The sequence below is a fragment of the Leucoraja erinacea genome, chromosome 17, assembly GCF_028641065.1.
Source record: "Leucoraja erinacea ecotype New England chromosome 17, Leri_hhj_1, whole genome shotgun sequence".
Taxonomy (NCBI): Eukaryota; Metazoa; Chordata; class Chondrichthyes; order Rajiformes; family Rajidae; genus Leucoraja; species Leucoraja erinaceus.
Window position 1 is genome coordinate 9,043,419 of NC_073393.1, and position 18,599 is coordinate 9,062,017.

Below are 18,599 nucleotides of genomic sequence, written 5' to 3' on the forward strand. Positions count from 1 at the left end.
TTTCTGTACAACACTTTGGTCAGCTTTGGTTGTTTTTAAGGTGCTTAACAAATAAAGTTATTATTATTATTATTACCTTAGATTTTCCCGCATCTGCAGTTCCTTCTTAAAGAAATTGTGAGATTGGGGATTAGTGCAAGAAAGTAGTGCTGATGTGTAAGATCAGGCATGATTCTATTCAACGGCAGTACGGGGGCAGAAGAACCAAATGGCCTGTTCTTGCTCCAAGTTCTTGTGGTCTGATGGAATTGGGAATTCATACAAAAATTTGGTTAATTAACTGTTGACACAAGCTGATGACCGGCAGACTGGACTTAGAGTCATACATTGTGGAAACGAGCCCTTCGGCCCAACTGGCCCACACCAACGAATATGTCCCTGCCTGCTTTTGTCCCAGACTTACTTCAAGACGTTCTGAATATTACCAGTTCATCCCACCCATTTAACACCCCTTCAATCACACCCTTAGCTTAGAATTCTAGCTCTGTTGATATATCCATCTTTACTTTGATGAGAATACAAAAGAAAACAACACATCGTGTGATTTGTTGTTCATGACCTTAACTGGTCTCTGCCCTCGGCTGCCTTTCATCTTAACTTAATATTTAGGCTTTCCATTTGAGGTGTTTAGATAGTTTCAATGTTAAATACTGGCTTAAAACCGTATCCAAGAATTACAACAAGAGGAAGTGGAAATGTGAACAAGATGTTTCGTTATACAATCCAAATACATTTAAGCAATGGGGACAACATAAAACATCACACTGATGGAAAGCCCTTATTTAATACGTCACACAGTGTGAATTTTATACGCAGCAATATTTATGTCTCAGCCACTATCAGAAAAGAGGATAAATCAGACCAATTCATAACGAGTTGGTCTCCATTCGTCGTTTTTTTGGAATCATATGGTGCAACACAATTGTAAAAAATAACTGTTTCAGGACTGGACGAGGGTTGGTCAAGACTATAAATAATGATCTCCTTTTCTTTTCACTATTTTCTCTCTCAACTTTCTTCATTTACTCGTTTTCTTTCTTCACACACTATATATTTCACATTTTTCTATCCTTTACTATCTAACCTCTTTTTCTTATTCTCATCTTTTTTCAATGTAACAAAAAAAAAGAAGTTGTACATAAAATGTATTATGAAAATATATATTAGGCACTTTGGTGCCATATGACTGTGCTTACTTCTAATAAAATAAAATATTTAAAAAAAAAAATAAATAAAAAAAAAAAAAAATAAAATAAAATAAAAAAAAGAAAAGAGGAAAAAATTATCGCCCGTTTTTGAGTGTTTTTGGAAAAAACATCTTCCCCAAAAATAGTATGTTTCAATTTTGCCTAAATCCATGTTGTAATTCTGTCACATAAACTGAATTGAACCAATAAATCTAAAAGAAAACAAATTGTACTTGCTCATTTTTTAATTTCCATTCAATTTATTGCCCACAAATAGACTTTCCAATTGTACTGCCAGTGACCAAAAGTTTGAAAAACATCAAATTTCTGAATGTTACAAAAAACCACGATCTGGATCATGTCCATTTTTTGGGGACTGTAGGCGACCAGGGTCATTACAAAGGTAAATGCCACAGCCAGTTTGTGCATTGGAATTACACATGGCCTTTGGCCTGTTTTGGAGTTGATGATGCTAGCCAGGGCATCAAGATCAGTCTGAAGAAGGGTCCCAGCCCGAAACATCACTTACCTACCCATGTTCTTCAGAGATACAGCCTGACCCGTTAAGTTTCACCCAGCAATTTTGTCTTTTTTTTTATAAACCGGCATCTGCAGTTCCTTGTTACAACACCAAGAGCACACCCTTGATCTTCAAGTTGACCAGGGGAACTTTTGTGTTAATTGAACAGGGGAGATGAGATGGGCAATGGTGAAAAGAAAAGAAATACTAACCTGCCCCCATCATTATTTAACGTTAATGTCAGCAACAAGTTTGAACTGGGATGGCAGACTGGTGAAGCACAATCCCTGCAGGAGTGTGGTAAGGAAGCCGCAGTCGCCCTCCAAGGCTGGACACTTTTGGCAGAAGTATGCCTGAAATTTCCGCATGAAACATTCTCTATTGTCAATAAATAACTGCACTTTGCGGAAGTCCAGAATTCTTGCGAATCTGTGTTGCCCACCCTATGTATTCCTGTACAGAATGTGAAGAGGATGAAGTCTCCTGCTTTTGCCTATGAACTTGGGTGACTTTACTGAAGCAACCAACCTCTGAGATGTGGCTTAACTCGGTTGAAGCAGCCTGGAATAATCCTGAGTTTGTGCGGCTAAGAGTGACCATGAATTTAGCCTTGACAGGCAGACAGTCCAGGCCTGTGAACTTGCTTGTTTTTGCACTCAACAAAGAGTTTCTCAGTGAAGCATAACATGTCTCGACATTGTTGTTTAGAGAGTTCTACATCTGAGCAAGGATGTCTGGAAATCCTGACAGGATAAGATATTGGATAATGAGCCCAATTGTGCCTCTTTTTATATACCAAATTGTGGCTCCTTTAATATTCCACCCCGTCCTACAGCTCTTCCCCGTGTGAGATGCCTGTGGTTCATTTCTGTGCCATCCAGTAAAATAAGTTTACTATTTTTGCAAACAAATCCCTGTAGGAGATCATTTTTAATTGCAGAAATGTGTAATGATGAAAGCCCCAAGGAATGTTTAGACCTGGTGTGAGGGCTGTGTGGAGTGAGCAGTGAAGTTGCAGAGTGCTGTGAAGCAGCTTGAAGACTTCCTTAGAAGGCTTAGGATGTTCAGCATGTCCCCAACAACTCTCACCCACTTCTGCAGTTGCGCAGTGGAAAGCATTTTTATCGGGATGCATCACAGCATAGCTTGGGAACAGCTCCATCCATGAACCAAAAAATTGCAGAGAGTTGTGGACGTAGCCCAGACCATCACACAAACCAACCACTCCATCTACACTTCACGCTGCCTCGGCAAGGCCATCGGCATAATCAAGGACCAGTCACTCCCTCTTCTACCCTCTCCCATCAGGCAAGAGGTGCAGAAGTTTGAAAATGCATACCGCCAGATTCAGCGACAGTTTCTTCCCAGCTGATATCAGGCAACTGAACGGTTCTCTCACCAACCAGAGCGGTCCTGACCTCCCATCTACCTCATTGGAGACCTTTGAACTGTCTTTAATCTGACTTTACAGGAATGATCTTGCACTAAACATTATATCATCTCGATTGTAATCATGTATAGTCTTTTCGCTGACTGGATAGCACACAACACAAAGCTTTTCACTGTACCTCGGTACACATGACAATAATAAACAAAACTAAATTTGACAAACTACTCATTCTATGAGCAAATAAGAACTGTTGCCTTTCATACCACTGAGATTGAATGACATGCTGGCAACTAATTTGTTTGTTGCATTATTATTTATGTTATTTGGGTGAGTTGTACGCTAGCACTTTTTCCTACTGCTAATGAAAATCCCACTGGGAATCCTCACAGCACCAAAGACCCGAGTTTAATCCTGACCTCGGTTGCTGTTTGTGTGGAGTTAGCACGTTCACACTGTGACCACATGGGTTTACTCCGGGTTTCCTTCCACATCCCAAAGACATGTGGGTTTGTAGATTAGGGTTTGTTAGTCTGAAGAAGGGTTTCGGCCCGAAACGTTGCCTATTTCCTTCGCTCCATAGATGTTGCTGCACCCGCTGAGTTTCTCCAGCTTTTTTGTGTACCTTGGGTTTGTAGATTAATTGGCTTGTGTAAAAGTGTCCCCAGTGTGTAGGAAGTGGATGAGAAAGTGGGATAACATAGAACTAGTGTGATCAGTGGTCGACATGGAGGGCCAAAGGGCCTGTTTCTATGCTGTGTCTCTGAGCTAAACTAAATTCTCATAGCAGTAAAAAATGAAAAAAATGTTGAATATTGGTAATGTAACTTGTTAAAACAATTGTTTTTGTAACTAATATTAAAGACCATTCGTTGATTGTGGCTGGATTCTAATACAGTGAGGCTTTTGAAATGATCGACTTTTACAAAGAAGTTATGGCTGACTTGGAGTCAAAAAGGGATCGGCTGAAATCAAGAGATGAAGGGAAGTCGGAACAAAATCCTGAAGATAAAGAATACACTGATACCATACAAATGGCTGTCAGATTCAACAAGTAAGCAACAAAGTATTTCATTCGTTGGAATGACGATGTTGATTGTTCGCAGTATGTACATGTACTTCAATATTTATGTAAATTTAGATATGCATACAAGCACATTTACTTTCAAAATGGTTGGGTTTTTTTTGCACATAGTTTCAAAATCTAATTCCTTTAGTGGGTTATAAAGTGTAATCCCCTCTTCCCCCATCCCCCTGGCAAACTTTTATATTATGAAAGTGAAAGAAGTCTAACTACTTAATTTCATCAGGGCTTTCTCATGATAACACATTTTTAATCATGCAACAATTATGTGGATTGATTTAATGAAGGAATAAGTAATTAGATGGCCCTGGTGTCTTTGTTTAGTAAACTCTTGAAAACCCCACACATGCAGTGTCCCCGTGCAAGCAGACATCTGGTGATCAGTTCCAAACACGGGGCTGATTAATGGTTAAAATTCCAATAAATGTTTTATCAGCTTTGAATCAAATTGGATTCTTTGGGAATCGCAAAATAAAGTAGCATTACTCAGATGAACTTTGTTAAATCTCACTCAGATTTTAGTTCTTAATTTTATATTCTTAAATGTTGGTTTACTCGTTAGGCACAGTTGGTTCAGAGAAGGGCAAGATGTTTAGCTGTTGGTTAGGCTGGGAAGCCTATGATCCTTCCCCTTTGGAATGTAGTATTTTTCAAAACACTTTTGTAATTTTCACCCAAACTAAACAAAATAAATCAGGAAGAGAGGGAATAAGGAAAATAAAAAAGTTTCAGGGGAAATTCGTAATTCCTATCATTGGTTATGTTTATTTAGAATGGAAAATATAATTTAACAAGTCTAATAATAATCTAATAATTTCCCACAAGATTGTTTGGTAGTATATGGGCTGTTGTAGGAGTTAAACTCCACTGCTTTCCATAGCTACTGATTTCCCTATGCATTACGTACATACATACGTACATGCACATATGAATCACGTCAACAGATACATGAACGCACATATCTATAAACACACATTTGCAAACAGTGCATTTGCTCGCACAGATGCACATAGCCGCATGCGCCAAAAAAACACACATGCACACGCACACATTTTTGTTGACTTATAGCCCTGTCCCATGGTGCGAGTTCATTCCGAGAGCTTTCCCGAGTTTAAAACAAAATCAAACTTGTGGGAAGCACGGAGAATGAATGTAGCAGGTACGTCGGAGCTTGGGGAAGTCTCTTAGCACTAACGGCAGGTACTTGGGAAGACTCGTGAAGATTTTTCAACATGATGAAACATGTCCACGAGAGCCCCGAGTACCGACGAGTGGCCATTACCGTAAATCTCCGAGTTCGAATCGGGCAAATCCGGGAGAGCTCTCGGAATGAACGTACCGTGGGACAGGGGTTTTACTGTGTTTCAACTGAGGGAGCACTCTAGTTCCAATCATGTTGGGTTCCTTTTCCTGATCATCAACCACTCCTAGGAAGAATAGGAATGCAAAGCCAGCATTCTGTGGATGTTATACTCATCCAAAAGGGCCCATGAACTGCAACAATGAAGAATGTGAAGCCAAAGGAATACTTAAGCCTTAGAAATTGATTGCTGATCAAAGTTCCTGTCAGTTCAACAAACCACTATTTTCCTGAGTTTGGGAATGAACTGTGTTTCCTGGCAGAGGCACCACCCATGTGTACATGCGATGTGGCTTAAGGCTGAGTCATAGGTACTGATTTGATAAGCTGTGAGGATGGGAAAGTTACGCTTCCCTGCCTTGGCAATGGAGAACCTTTTCCACTGTTTGCTGCATCCAGCATGGGTAATAATGTCATTCCTTCACACTGCACATCAATCGTTGCCGGAAGGCAGATTGCACTAGCTTTCTCTTCAAATGAAGAGTTTATCAAATTAATTACAATAGTTGTGTTAGTGAACGAAAAGCTTGAGTGAACCTGATACAAAACAAACAGAGGGAATTAGCTGCTGGAATGTAGGAGTAGCTGCTGCATGTGGCAGTCGTCCACTAACCATTTTTCCATCATTCTTCATGTTTTCCAACTGGCAGCAGGAATACTTTGGCAGATTTAAGTGCAATTTAACGGGAATTGTAAAGTCATAATAGTTTGCCAAAAAATGCAAACACTTTGTCTTAAAAGATAATTGCAAAATATCCAGAAATGGTACGATACGATACGATAAAACTTTATTCATCCCCGTAGGTAAATTGTTCTGCCGACAGTCACAACACACAAGGTACACGAAAACCTGAAATTAAAATTAAATTAAAAGTGAGGGGGAAAAAGAAAAAGTCAAAAAAAGCAAAAGACTGGGGCAGGTATAGGCTGTGTATAAAATCTAATCTTATATCCAGTGAGTGGTAATAAAAAAATTTGGGTTTTCCTTTGTCAACTCAGCAATTTATCGTAATATTGTAAAATGAAAATAATTTTTCACTGTTTACATTTCAAGCAACTGTTGTATGAAGTCTGTGTGCTTTCTTCTAGGCGTGAGTACCCTCCTCAAATCACGCCCAAAATGATATTGCTTGAATGGTGTCGAAAACAAAAGCTTCCTCAACCAGTGTATGAGACAGTAAGTTTTAAACCAATAGTTTTAACCAAAGTAATCCTGCATCCCTCTCTCTCCATCCCCGTCCCCCCCCCACTCTAGTCGCCCTGCTAGTTTCACTGTTTGCATCCATGCATCCCTTCGTTATCACCTCTACCACAGTCAACAATGGAACATTGTGGGCTCAACCTTTTCTACGTTGTCGGTGCTGGCTCTGATTTGTTCTGAACTTAATCATTCCTCTAGTTTCCCTCTCCCCTGACTCTCAATCTGATGAAGAGTTCTGACCTGAAATGTCGCCTGTCCGTGTTCTCCAGGGATGCTGCCTGACACACTGAGTTACTGCAGCATTTTGTGACTTTTTGGTATAAACCAGCATCTGCAGTTCCTTATACAGGTAATTACAAATTGGTGACCTAACTGGTTTAAAAGTAAAATACTGCAGATGCTGTGAATCTGAAATAAAAACAGAAAAACGTACAAACATTTAATATGGCTGATTTCACGAAGAAAACAACAGAGACAACTACAACAGAGTTAACATTTCAGTTTCTTCAAAATTAGAGGAAGCAATTTTTTTTGTCTGTTCTCCTTGGCTCTGACCCAACACGAAAATTAAGTCTGTAACCGTTCCACAAATGAGCTTGATGACTTGAAAGTGTTCAGCATTTTCTATTGTTTTAGAAGGAACTGCAGATGCTGGAACAATCGAAGGTAGACGAACATGCTGGAGAAACTCAGCGGGTGAGGCAGACTGATCAGTCTGAAGAAGGGTCTCGACCCGAAATGTCACCCATTCCTTTGCTCCACAGATGCTGCCTCAACCACTGAGTTTCTCCAGTATTTTTGTCGACCAGCATTTTCTATTTAGTTTTTTATCAAATGTCGTGCTTTGTGCTTAGTATCTGGCTATCTAACTGGATGCAAAATCTAAATCCTATTGACGGTGGACACAGGAAAATCCCAAAATCATTTTGTTAAACAGGATGTCTCGTTGTGTTTTAGGTTGAAAGGTTTGTGTACAGATGATTTAACAATGGCTTTGCTCTGTGCTAGGTACAGAGACCATCAGACAGGTTATTTAACTCAGTTGTGACAGTGGCAGACCAAAAGTACAGATCCTCTTGTTGGTAAGTGACATTGATTCTTTGTCTCACTGAATTTTAACTCTCCCGCACTGAATTTAAACTAAATATAATCAAGTGTAAGCAGTCTACTGTGAAATGTTTTACATTTTGATTCAATCCACAATTTGAAATTGGACGCAGCGGTAGAGTTGCTGCCTTACAGCCCCAGAGACCCGAGTTCGATCCTGACCGCGGGTGCTATCTATATGGAGTTTGTACCTTCTCCCTGTGACTGCGTGGGTTTTTTCTGGGTACTCCGGTTTCCTCGCATATTCCAAAGATGGGAAGATTAGTAGGTTAATTGGCTTCTGTAAACCGTCACTAGTTATAGAATGCAAAATTGGGATAACATAGAACTAGTGTACAGGGTGATCGTTGGTCAGAGCGGACTCAGTGGGCCAAAGGGCCTGGTTCCATGCTGCATCTCTAAACCAAACCTATTTACGAATAAAAACATCTGAAGGAAAACCAAATCTTGCAAACATTTGAATCAGTTAAGTAAACGGTGCTAAAGATGAGTCAATAAAGAGCTGCCACTTACTCCTAATAAATAATTCTTCAGTGCTGTGAACATTTCTTTCTGGGAATGTTTACTTCACAATGTAGAGATTTAATTCCATCTGCATTCTTTGAAAGATTTGGTCTACAGCCACGTATTTTTGCAAGGCACCTCCTGATGCTAAACAAAAGGAAACTATTGGAAACAAGGAACTGCAGGCACTGGTTTACAAAAAAAGGCATAAATTGCTGGAGTAACTTAATGGATCAGGCAGCATTTCTGGAGAGAATAGATAGGTAACGTTAAGAAAATGGATAAGAAATTATACTGCCTTTTATGTGAGATAATCACATCATGATTATATTTCGAAAGCTATCTAAATGGAGCAGCTTCCTGAGGCAGTTCCTCATAGGCGAGGGTGATATGTTGCCACCCCAGTTCCATCAGTGTCAATCTGGCTGCTGACACTGAAGTTCAGTAGTGATGGGGGCAGGTTGGTAGAGACCTTTCTTTTGCTGATATTTGCGGCAAGGCCTATTCTCACACGGGCTGGACATTTCCCATTTCTTCAGTGGAATAGCTCCATCATTTGGTAATTTAATAGATGCTAGGTGCACCTATCTAATTAGAAAGATCGATAGAAGTGTTAGGCAATGTTGCAACTTTTTTTGACACCAGCTTGCACTGAGATTAGATTTGCCATTGGACCCCTTTACTAAGATTATAGCATGCACACCATCATTTGACAGATGTAAGGTGGAGATGAATTTCTGCGAGCATCCAAATTAAGGAAATCTCTCTGTGACTTTGTCAAAGATTTTTGTAAGTCAAGAACAGGCCATATCTTGAGGTTGGTGGCCGGTCCCTGCATTTTTCACACACAGTATAAATCACATCTGCTGTGCCTCATGACGGGACGAGATCTAGACTGTGATTTGGAGAGCAGCTCTTGGACCACTGGGGTGAGACGACTAGAGGGGACCCTGGTGATTACTTTCCTGTGGCAGACAGCAGGAAATCCCTGTGTAGTCATCACATTCAGATTTGTCTCCTTTGCTAAAGATGGTGAAGAACATAAACTTATCATGGATGGTGGAACAGTCAGCGCCCTCTGGAAGAACTGCACAGGAACTTTGTCATCGAGAACACCCTTGATTCCTTTCCACAGAATATATAACGTCCCGTCTTGCCTCTTTTCCAACCTACAAAAGGTTGCAGTTGGAAAAGTGATGTAAAGTTCCGAAACCTGGCGGAGAACAGCTCTGCTCACAAATTCACGCTCATCCCCCACATCTTAGAAGAGGAGGACATGCCAAGGGACCTCAGAGGCACTTAGACATGTAACAGCTAGAGAACAGACTGTCCTGAAACGTACAATTAAACATGTCGCTTCATGCTAGTAACAATACATTTATTAAATGTTTTCATTCAGTGATTAAATATTGTGAAACCATGGACACAAATGAATCACGTTTTTATAAAGGGACGGTTATAAAGGTATCAAGCAAACAAATGCTTCAATTTTTGAGAAATTGGCATCAAATAAGGCGCCACGGTCTACTTACAAAGGAAAAGCGTAGAGAAAAAAGGAACAAACAACATTGGTTTTGTTGGTGGTGACACGGGCTAGGTGGGACAGTTCTATGGTGTTGGCGGCACAGTGGTGCAGCAGTAGAGTTGCTGCCTCCCAGCGCCAGAGACCCGGGTTCGATCCCGACTACTGGTGCTGTCTGTACGGAGTTTGTACGTTCTCCCTGTGACCGCGTGGGTTTTCTCCAGATGATCCGGTTTCCTCCTTCGTTCCAAGATGTACAGGTTTGTAGGTTAATTGGCTTCTGTAAAATTGTAAATTGTCCCTAGTGTGTAAGATAGTGCTAGTGTACGGGGTCGCCAGAAGGTGTGGACTCAATGGGCTGAAGGGCCTGTTTCAGCGCTGTATCTCCAAAGTCTAAACTGTTGTGGTCTGAGTGCCCAGCCACTTACTGGGAGGATGATGTTAGGAAGAGAGCTGATCAAACGGAGTGAACCACAGTGGTCTAAGCTGCAGAAACGTAGAACTTGTGGGGTGGGGAAAGATCTACTGGAGTAGATTCTAAAGGTGGGAGTGGGTTATGGGTAGGGATGGCCAATACTATATGATTTAAACAAAGATGAAAATGTTATATATGCGATGCTGGAGAATCAGGAGACGAGGGATGTTACTGAGCATAAGAGTGATGAACGAGTGAGACTTAGAAACATAGAAACAAAGAAACATAGAAAATAGGTGCAGGAGTAGGCCATTCGACCCTTCGAGCCTGCACCGCCATTCAATATGATCATGGCTAATCATCCAACTCAGTATCCTGTACCTGCCTTCTCTCCATACCCCCTGATCCCTTTAGCCACAAGGGCCACATCTAACTCCGTCTTAAATATAGCCAATGAACTTGCTGCATGATGTTACGGTGGACATTTGGATGAAGAGATTATGAAACTGGATGCTAAACGTGGCTCTAGTCGTATATTACGATCTAATTTAGTGTGACACAACGTTTGCATAAAGGAATAAAATCGATGGCAAGTTTACACCACTTGTGACGATGGAGAAAACTGACCCAACCAAAGCTCGACATTTAGAGCATGACATCAACTTCAGGGAGCAAGGTCGAATACACGGTCCCGTCTGTATAAATGGTGCTGAGGTGGAGATGGTTAAGAGCTTCTCGTTGCTTGGAGTAAATATCACCAACAATTTGTCCTTACCACATTGACACGAGAGCTAAGAAAGCATCCGTGTGCCTGTACTTCCTTAGCACGCTAAGGAAATTCAGCATGTCTCCAATGACTCACTCTACTTTCTATATATGCACTATATATAGATATAAAGCATCTTATCTAGTGTGGCATCACAGCTTGGTAGAGGAAATGCTGTGCCCAAGAATAGAAGAAATTGTAGAGAATTACGAATGCGGCACATTCCTACACTCAAACTACCCAGCCCCTGACCCCCATCTCCCCACACCTCGACCCCATCTACCATCTCTGTAGCATCGTTACTATTTTGCATATCTTTCATTTCTTTGTATTATATATCTCTATATGGCCTTCTATATCTCTCGTTTCCCTTTCTCCTGACTCTTAGTCTAAAGTGTTTCAACCCGAAACATCACCCATTCCTTCTCTCCAGAGATTCTGGCTGTCCCGCTGAGTTACTCTAGCATTTTGTGTCTTCTACACTATGTACTGCATTCTGCTTATTTTCTCTTTTGCATTCATTGTAGTCATGTATGGTATAATTTGCACACAAAACAATGTCTTTCCCTGTATCTCAGTACATGTGACAATAATTTAAGAGAAAACAATCGATTATTCTGATGAGTATCTGATTTTCAAAGCGTATCAAGCTCACTCTGCATTCAACACATTTATTGAATAATTACTTATGAACTATTGAGCTTTATGTAAATATGATCCCCTTAATAAATTACGTTTTGTTTTGTAATTGAGTGAGAGGAGTGTAATCTGAATGCAGGCTGGCTTTTATTGGGTCTAGATGATTAAATGATAAACCATCACATCTAGTGTATGTGGAAACAATTCTTTCATTGACGCATCGCGAAGGTGCTGTTAGTCACTGTGGCACTGGTTCAAATTAACTTGTTCATTAAGAAGATGTAAATTGAAGTTTCCAGTAGGAGCTCAATGGTCTTTGGTCACTAGTGCAAAGCAAGTGCAATTTGGCAGGTCACAGTTTATACTAGGGCGGCACTGTGGTGCAGCGGTAGAGTTGCTGCCTCACAATGCCAGAGACCCAGGTTCAATCCTGATTACCGGTGCTATTTTTACGTAGTTTGTACATTCTCCCTGTGACTGTGTACATTTTCTTTGGGTGCTCCAGTTTCCTCCCACTCTACAAAAAACATACAGGTTTGTTGGTCAATTGGCTTCTGTAAGTTGTCCCTAGTGTGTAGGATAGAGCTAGTGTATAGGTGATTGCTGGTCAGCACAGACTCAGTGGGCCGAAGGGCCTGTTCCCACGCTGTATCTTTAAACTAAACTAGCTTCCCCACATTCAGTTGCGGTCTTTATAGAAACTAAAGAAGACACAGAGTGCTGGAGTAGCTCAGCAGGTCAGGCAACATCTGAGGAGAACATGGATAGGCGATACTTCGGGTTGGGATCTTTCCTCTCCGAAGAAGGGTCTCGACCTTTGGCGTCACCTATCCATGTTTGCCTGGGATGCTGCCCGAACGGCTGAGCTACTCCAGCACTCTGTGTCTTCCTTTATAAACCAGCATTTGTAGTTTCTTGTTTCTCTGTAGAAACCAGTTCTTGTGAGCCAAATACAACACCCTCTAACTGTTCAAGAAGGAACTGCAGATGCTGGAAGATCGAAGGTACACAAAAATGCTGGAGAAACTCAGCGGGTGCAGCAGCATCTATGGAGCGAAGGAAATAGGCGACGTTTCGGGCCGAAACCCTTCTTCAGACTGATGGGGGTGGGGTGGAGAAGGAAGGAAAAAGGGAGGGTGAGGAGCCCGAGGGCGGGGGGGGATGGGAGGAGACAGATCGAGGGTTAAGGAAGGGGAGGAGACAGCAAGGGCTAGCAAAACTGGGAGAATTCAACGTTCATGCCATCCGGACGCAAGCAACCCAGGCGGAATATGAGGTGCTGTTCCTCCAATTTCCGGTGTTGCTCACTCTGGCAATGGAGGAGACCCAGGACAGAGAGGTCGGATTGGGAATGGGAGGGGGAGTTGAAGTACTGAGCCACCGAGAGTTCAGGTAGGTTATTGCGGACTGAGCTGAATGTTCGGCGAAACGATCACCCAACCTCCGCTTAGTCTCCCCGATGTAAATCAGTTGACATCTAGAGCAGCGGATGCAGTAGATGAGGTTGGAGGAGATACAGGTGAACCTTTGTCGCACCTGGAACGACTGCTTAGGTCCTTGAATGGACCCCACCCCCCATCAGTCTGAAGAAGGGTTTCGGCCCGAAACGTCGCCTATTTCCTTTGCTCCATAGATGCTGCTGCACCCGCTGGGTTTCTCCAGCATTTTTGTGTACCCTCTAACTGTTTACCATCAGTGAAAAAATACAAATTTATGCCCCTTGGGGGCTGATTGTAGATATGCTTTGTGTAAATGCTGACACTGTTAGCCAACAAGGACTTTTATTAAGTAAAATGGACAATATTCTCAAATCAAATGCATTTGGTTTAATTTTAGGCCAATTATTTAGTTTTAAGAGATGCTGCTGTTTTATCTTTTCTCCAGTTTTCATCCTTTTTCTCAAATAACATGCTTCCACACCAGCACCTCACAAAGTGATTACTCCCCATTGTACTGTGTCATCATTTGAATGAGATTTGACTTTATTTAAAACAAAAACAGAAAATACTCTGGAAGTAGCCAACTGGTCAGGCCGCATCTGCGGAAAGAGAAACAGAGTTGACATGTCATGTTGGAGACCCTTTATCAAGGAGCGTCATTCATTTTGACTTTAAATTTTCCTGGCTTCCGTGAATATGTGCATGTGGTGGTTTGGGCCACCAAACAAGTTAGAGACAATAGTTTTGTTGTTCTCGAGTGCATGTTTGTTCAACCAGTGAGGTTCCCTCCTGTTAAAAATGCAACATTATGCAGAATATGAAAAATATCCTCAATGCCACTTATATAACTTAATTATTAATTATGAATATCCACAATGCCACATATGACTTCATATGATTGTGGGGGGTATCTATCTCTCTCTCTTGACAACAACACTGCGCCTTGTTTAAATGGATTTTTTTTTTTCAGATAGGCCAAGATCTTATCAAATGGCAGAGCAACATCGAGGTGCTGAGTGACCTTCTTGGGCTTGTATTTAACCTTGTTATTTCTCTTTTTTTGTGTTTCTCAGGGATAAAACAAAGAAGGTAGTGGAGCAGTCAACAGCCATCGTGTGCCTGCGATCTCTCGGGGTTGCTGAGGGAAAATTGTGTGAGGGGGAAAACCCCTTGAAAAACAAACGGAAAAGAGGTGAGGCAGGAGTCCCCAATGGCACAGAAACGACAGATGCTCCCTGTCCGGACGCCAATAAAAGAAGCAGCCCCTCACTGAAGGAAGTATAACAACTGACATCACAGGAGTAATGGAATACGCTGGAATTCTCTGAAGTGGAATGGCAATTCAAAAGTTGTTTTATATATTCATAAAATGACTTTTAAGTTGTACATATATTTATATACATATATAAACGTGTGTGTGTGTGTATATATATATATATATCATATAAATATATACACATTTAATCAGCCAGTACTCCTGCCTTGATCTTTCTTGTGGTCAGTCTCCATGAGCTCCACTGATGCTGAAATGTTGTTTTAATATGGTGGCCACATGCCTCAAGAGCAACAGAGAACCTGGTGTGCCTGAGGAACTTTCTGCAAGGGCTAAAGTGTTTGTTTTCTTTCCTGTTTGATTATGCCTTACACAAATATCTGCATAGTGTTTCCAAACCACTAACTGTGCCAGAGTGTACAATTTAATATGGCACCAGTTCTGCACAACCCCATCAGCTCTCCGGCTTCACTTACAACCTGGAAGCATTTATTTAACATTTAATTTTACTATTCGCTGCATTATCAATAGTAGACTTCATCAATTTATCCCCTTTCTTCCATGTGTTTTCTTTATATCTATTTCAGTTGACTTCTCTGTATCTTTCTGTGTAAATAAAAAGTGAATGTACCAAGAAACTATAAAATCAAACCCAATCCTTTGAATGCCTAGCAGCTCTGTATTCGTAACATTTCGGTTGAAGGTGAAGCATATCAAATATAATCAGGTACTTTTTGTTTTAATTGGCTTTTCAAATTCTGATCCGCTTCTCTTCACTTTTTATAACTACTTTGTCTCCTATGTTTCTGTTTGTTTGTGCTCTCTCTCTCTCTCTCTCACTCACTCTCTGTGACACACTCATGTCCCCCGTTGTTACTTCTTGTTTAATTTAGAGATACAATATGGAGACAAACCCCTTTGGATCACCGAGTCCACACTGACCATCCATCACCCATTCATACCAGTTCTATATTTTCTCGTCTGCTCCCTAGAAACTAGGGGCAATTTTACAGAGGACAATTACTCTACAAATCCACACATCTTTGAGACGTGGGAGGGAAACCCGGAGGAAACCCGCACAGTCACAGGGAGAACATGCAAATTCCACACACAGAGCATCCTCTGGGATCAGGATCGAAGCTGGGTTTCTAGTGTTGTGAGGCAACACCTCTACCAGCTATGTCACTGTGACACCCCCGTTTGTTTTCCTCACATCCCCTCTTGCTTTTTTTTTTACTCTGTCAATGCTTTGTTCTCTCTTCCCCCCTATGCTGCTTCCTCTTTTGATAAACCTAATGAGAGCGGTTTCAAACCCAATACCTGGATGTTACCTTGTATGATCAATGTAATGTTCACATAAACTAAATCGATGCCAATAACGTTTAGAACTTAAACCATTCAGGAGTTTCTTGAGTGAAATCCCATTGCTTGTTTTGTGGTCTGGGCCACCTTCAAGCTGTTTCATTCTGGCCTCTGACCTGCTTCAAGAATGTTTTTGTGTGGAGCCCAATCTAGTTTAATGCTAAACACAACAATGTTTTTGTACACCAATAATAAGGGCAATCCCCAGCATCATCTCCCAACTGAGTCGAGGAGAGGATCATAAATGGCAATGGCTAAAAGGAGCTCTCCACGGAAGAGGAAGAGCCTGCAAACTGCATAAGATCCTCTCCAATTTACTGACCCCAATCGTTAACATCAATATAGGGATATATATTTGCAGAGGCACGCGTGTATCTCTGGAAACCACTTATCAAAAGCATTTGTTGCAGAGGACATGGGGATAAACGTTGCAAATCTGCAGCTTTCTAGATGGAAAAAAAACCCCAAGAGAGTCACTATTGGGGACACAAGCAAACGCCAAAAGAGCTGACATTCACAAAGTAATGGTAAGAGTCACGATGTTAGAGTCATGCAGCACGGAAACAGGCCCTTTGGCCCTACATGCCTATGCCTAACCTAGATGCCCCATCTAAGCTACTCTGTTTGCCCCATATCCCTCTAAACTTTCCTATCAATGTACCTGTCCATAGACACAAAAAGCTAGAGTAATTCATCGGGTCAGGCAGCATCTCTGAAGAGACCCTTCTTCAGACTGATATACACCTGACTGTCCAAGTGTCCTTTAAATACTGTTAAAGTACCCGGCTCAACTCATTCCATGTACCCACTACCCCTTGAGTAAAACCATTGTCCCACAGATTCCTATTAAATCTTTCCCCTCTCACCATAAACCCACGTCCTCTGGTTCTTGATTCCCCTCCCTTGGGTAAAAGACTCTGCATTCTCCCTATTTATTCCCCTCTATAAGATCACCCCACCCCCACCCCACCCAAGTCCTTGCCTACCCAACCTCTCCCTGCAGCTAAGCCCTTCAAGCCCTGACAACACCCTTGCACATGTTCACTGCACTCTTTCCAGCTTAATGGCATATTCGAAAGGGGAATAATATTCTCAGCAAAATTCCATTAATTATTTAACTATAGAAGTAAATTGGCAGTGGCTGAGAAAAGTGGCAAATTATTTGCAGTGGAAATTTATTGAAGACTTTCTGTGTTACACAAGACTATTCCCAGCATCTCAACTCTTTCGTGCACTCCTAGTCTGAAGTGACGAGTGGGGTTTGGCTTGGGGAAATACATGGTCTCTTTCCTTCCCCACCATTTTACATTATGTTTCCCACATCTTGCAACATTGTGAGCAAATGATAAATGAAGGGATAATTAGTTTGCTTACTACGTTAACGGACTTCCTGTTTGGCTTATAATTAGCTGTTTAATTGGGGCAAGATATATTGTAAATGCGTAGTATGCATTGTGCAAGTCCACCACAAAGTCTTCCAAGCCAAGCAAGCTTCACGGTATTACACAATGCTCCCAGAAATTCCACCTCCATCTCGTTCCTGTTGATGTAATTGCCTTTTCATGAATCTCACAAGCTTGGGCTGTGCAATGAATTATGTTTTGAAATGAATGCACCTACTTAAAGATGTAGTTCCAAACTTCACAGATCTTCAGATTTTCTTCTTTGTTTTTTCAGTATCACGCGTGCAAAATTGCAGCCTGTTTACAAAACCTGTTGGTGAGACTGTGTTTGTAATCTATATATTATTCTAGACACCCATATTGTGGTTGTCAGCATTGTTTATTTTTGCATATTGCATTACAAAATCCACTTGGATTTTAGAAGTGAATGTTCACCAAAACATAAGGAAGAATGTGCTGGCCTCATTAAATTAGTTCAAGTTTCTTTGTGATTTTGTGTGCCCTTTCGCCCCTGCACATCTTTAAGGTCACTTGGTCCCCAGTATACTCTCAGATTTTGTTTTTGTTGGGCATCTTGAGTCCTCAGTAGTTTATTACTCTCCAATGGGCAACTATGGACTTAGAAAGAGCCTTATGAGTAAACATTTACTTTGTCCAACGTCTCCATCTAGCCTCTAAAATACCAGTAAAATTGTAACATTTTAGATTGCATTGAAAATGAAATTGAATCTCATGACTTGCAAACATGGGTAGTGTTATAAATGTAAAGTGTTGATGGTGGTGGGGCAAGTTAATAAAGCAGTTATCTTAACATAAAAATCCTGACCTTTACGGATCAAAGCAAAGACGACAAGCAGCTGAAAAGATGTGGCTCACCCACGTCACATTAGTTTGCCCCCAGCTGGAGGAATGTGTCCAATTCTGATCAGAAAGAATGAAAGTTTTGGATGACTTTTAAAGAGCTTTTTCAAGGATGATCCCAGCGATGAACTATAGTCAGTGAATTTATCACCCTTGGAGCAGGGAGGACTAAGAATTAATCCATTTTTAGATGATTATAGTCAATGAACAGAAACTGTTTCTAAAGGTTAAAGGGCTGTTAGAGTTAAAACTTCAACTTGATTGGAGGAAGAACAAAGTTTATTTTCAATCCAATTTTGGGATTAGGAATATGTTGCCCGATCAGATGATGGAAATTTAATAGAAATAGTTACTTGAAGCATTTTTTTAATGCATTGAATTGTGGTAAAAGTTGAGAAATTATAATAACTGGATTGTTCTTTGACCAGACTCGATAAATTGAGAGAACTTTGTGTACTGGTCTATATTGTTCCACATCCTACAGCCTAACACTGATATATGCCTCCTTTGTTCAGACTAGAGCCTCAACATCTTCTAAGATAGATAAAGTGAAGGAGTAACTCGGCGGG

General features: G+C 41.1%; 1 protein-coding gene across 2 annotated transcripts in view; it reads left to right on the plus strand.

The window, feature by feature from the left end:
- The window catches only part of dus2 (dihydrouridine synthase 2), a 65,485-nt gene extending 47,832 nt beyond the window's left edge, over positions 1 to 17,653 (plus strand). The window contains exons 13-16 of one of the 2 annotated variants that reach the window (XM_055648453.1): positions 3,993 to 4,148; positions 6,628 to 6,715; positions 7,748 to 7,821; positions 14,205 to 17,653. In XM_055648453.1, the coding sequence (XP_055504428.1) occupies positions 3,993 to 4,148; positions 6,628 to 6,715; positions 7,748 to 7,821; positions 14,205 to 14,415 (529 nt within the window). In that variant the 3' untranslated portion in view covers positions 14,416 to 17,653. The remainder of the gene's footprint in view (positions 1 to 3,992; positions 4,149 to 6,627; positions 6,716 to 7,747; positions 7,822 to 14,204) is intronic. The other variant, XM_055648454.1, reaches the window with a different exon arrangement.
- The last annotated feature ends 946 nt before the right edge of the window (positions 17,654 to 18,599 follow it).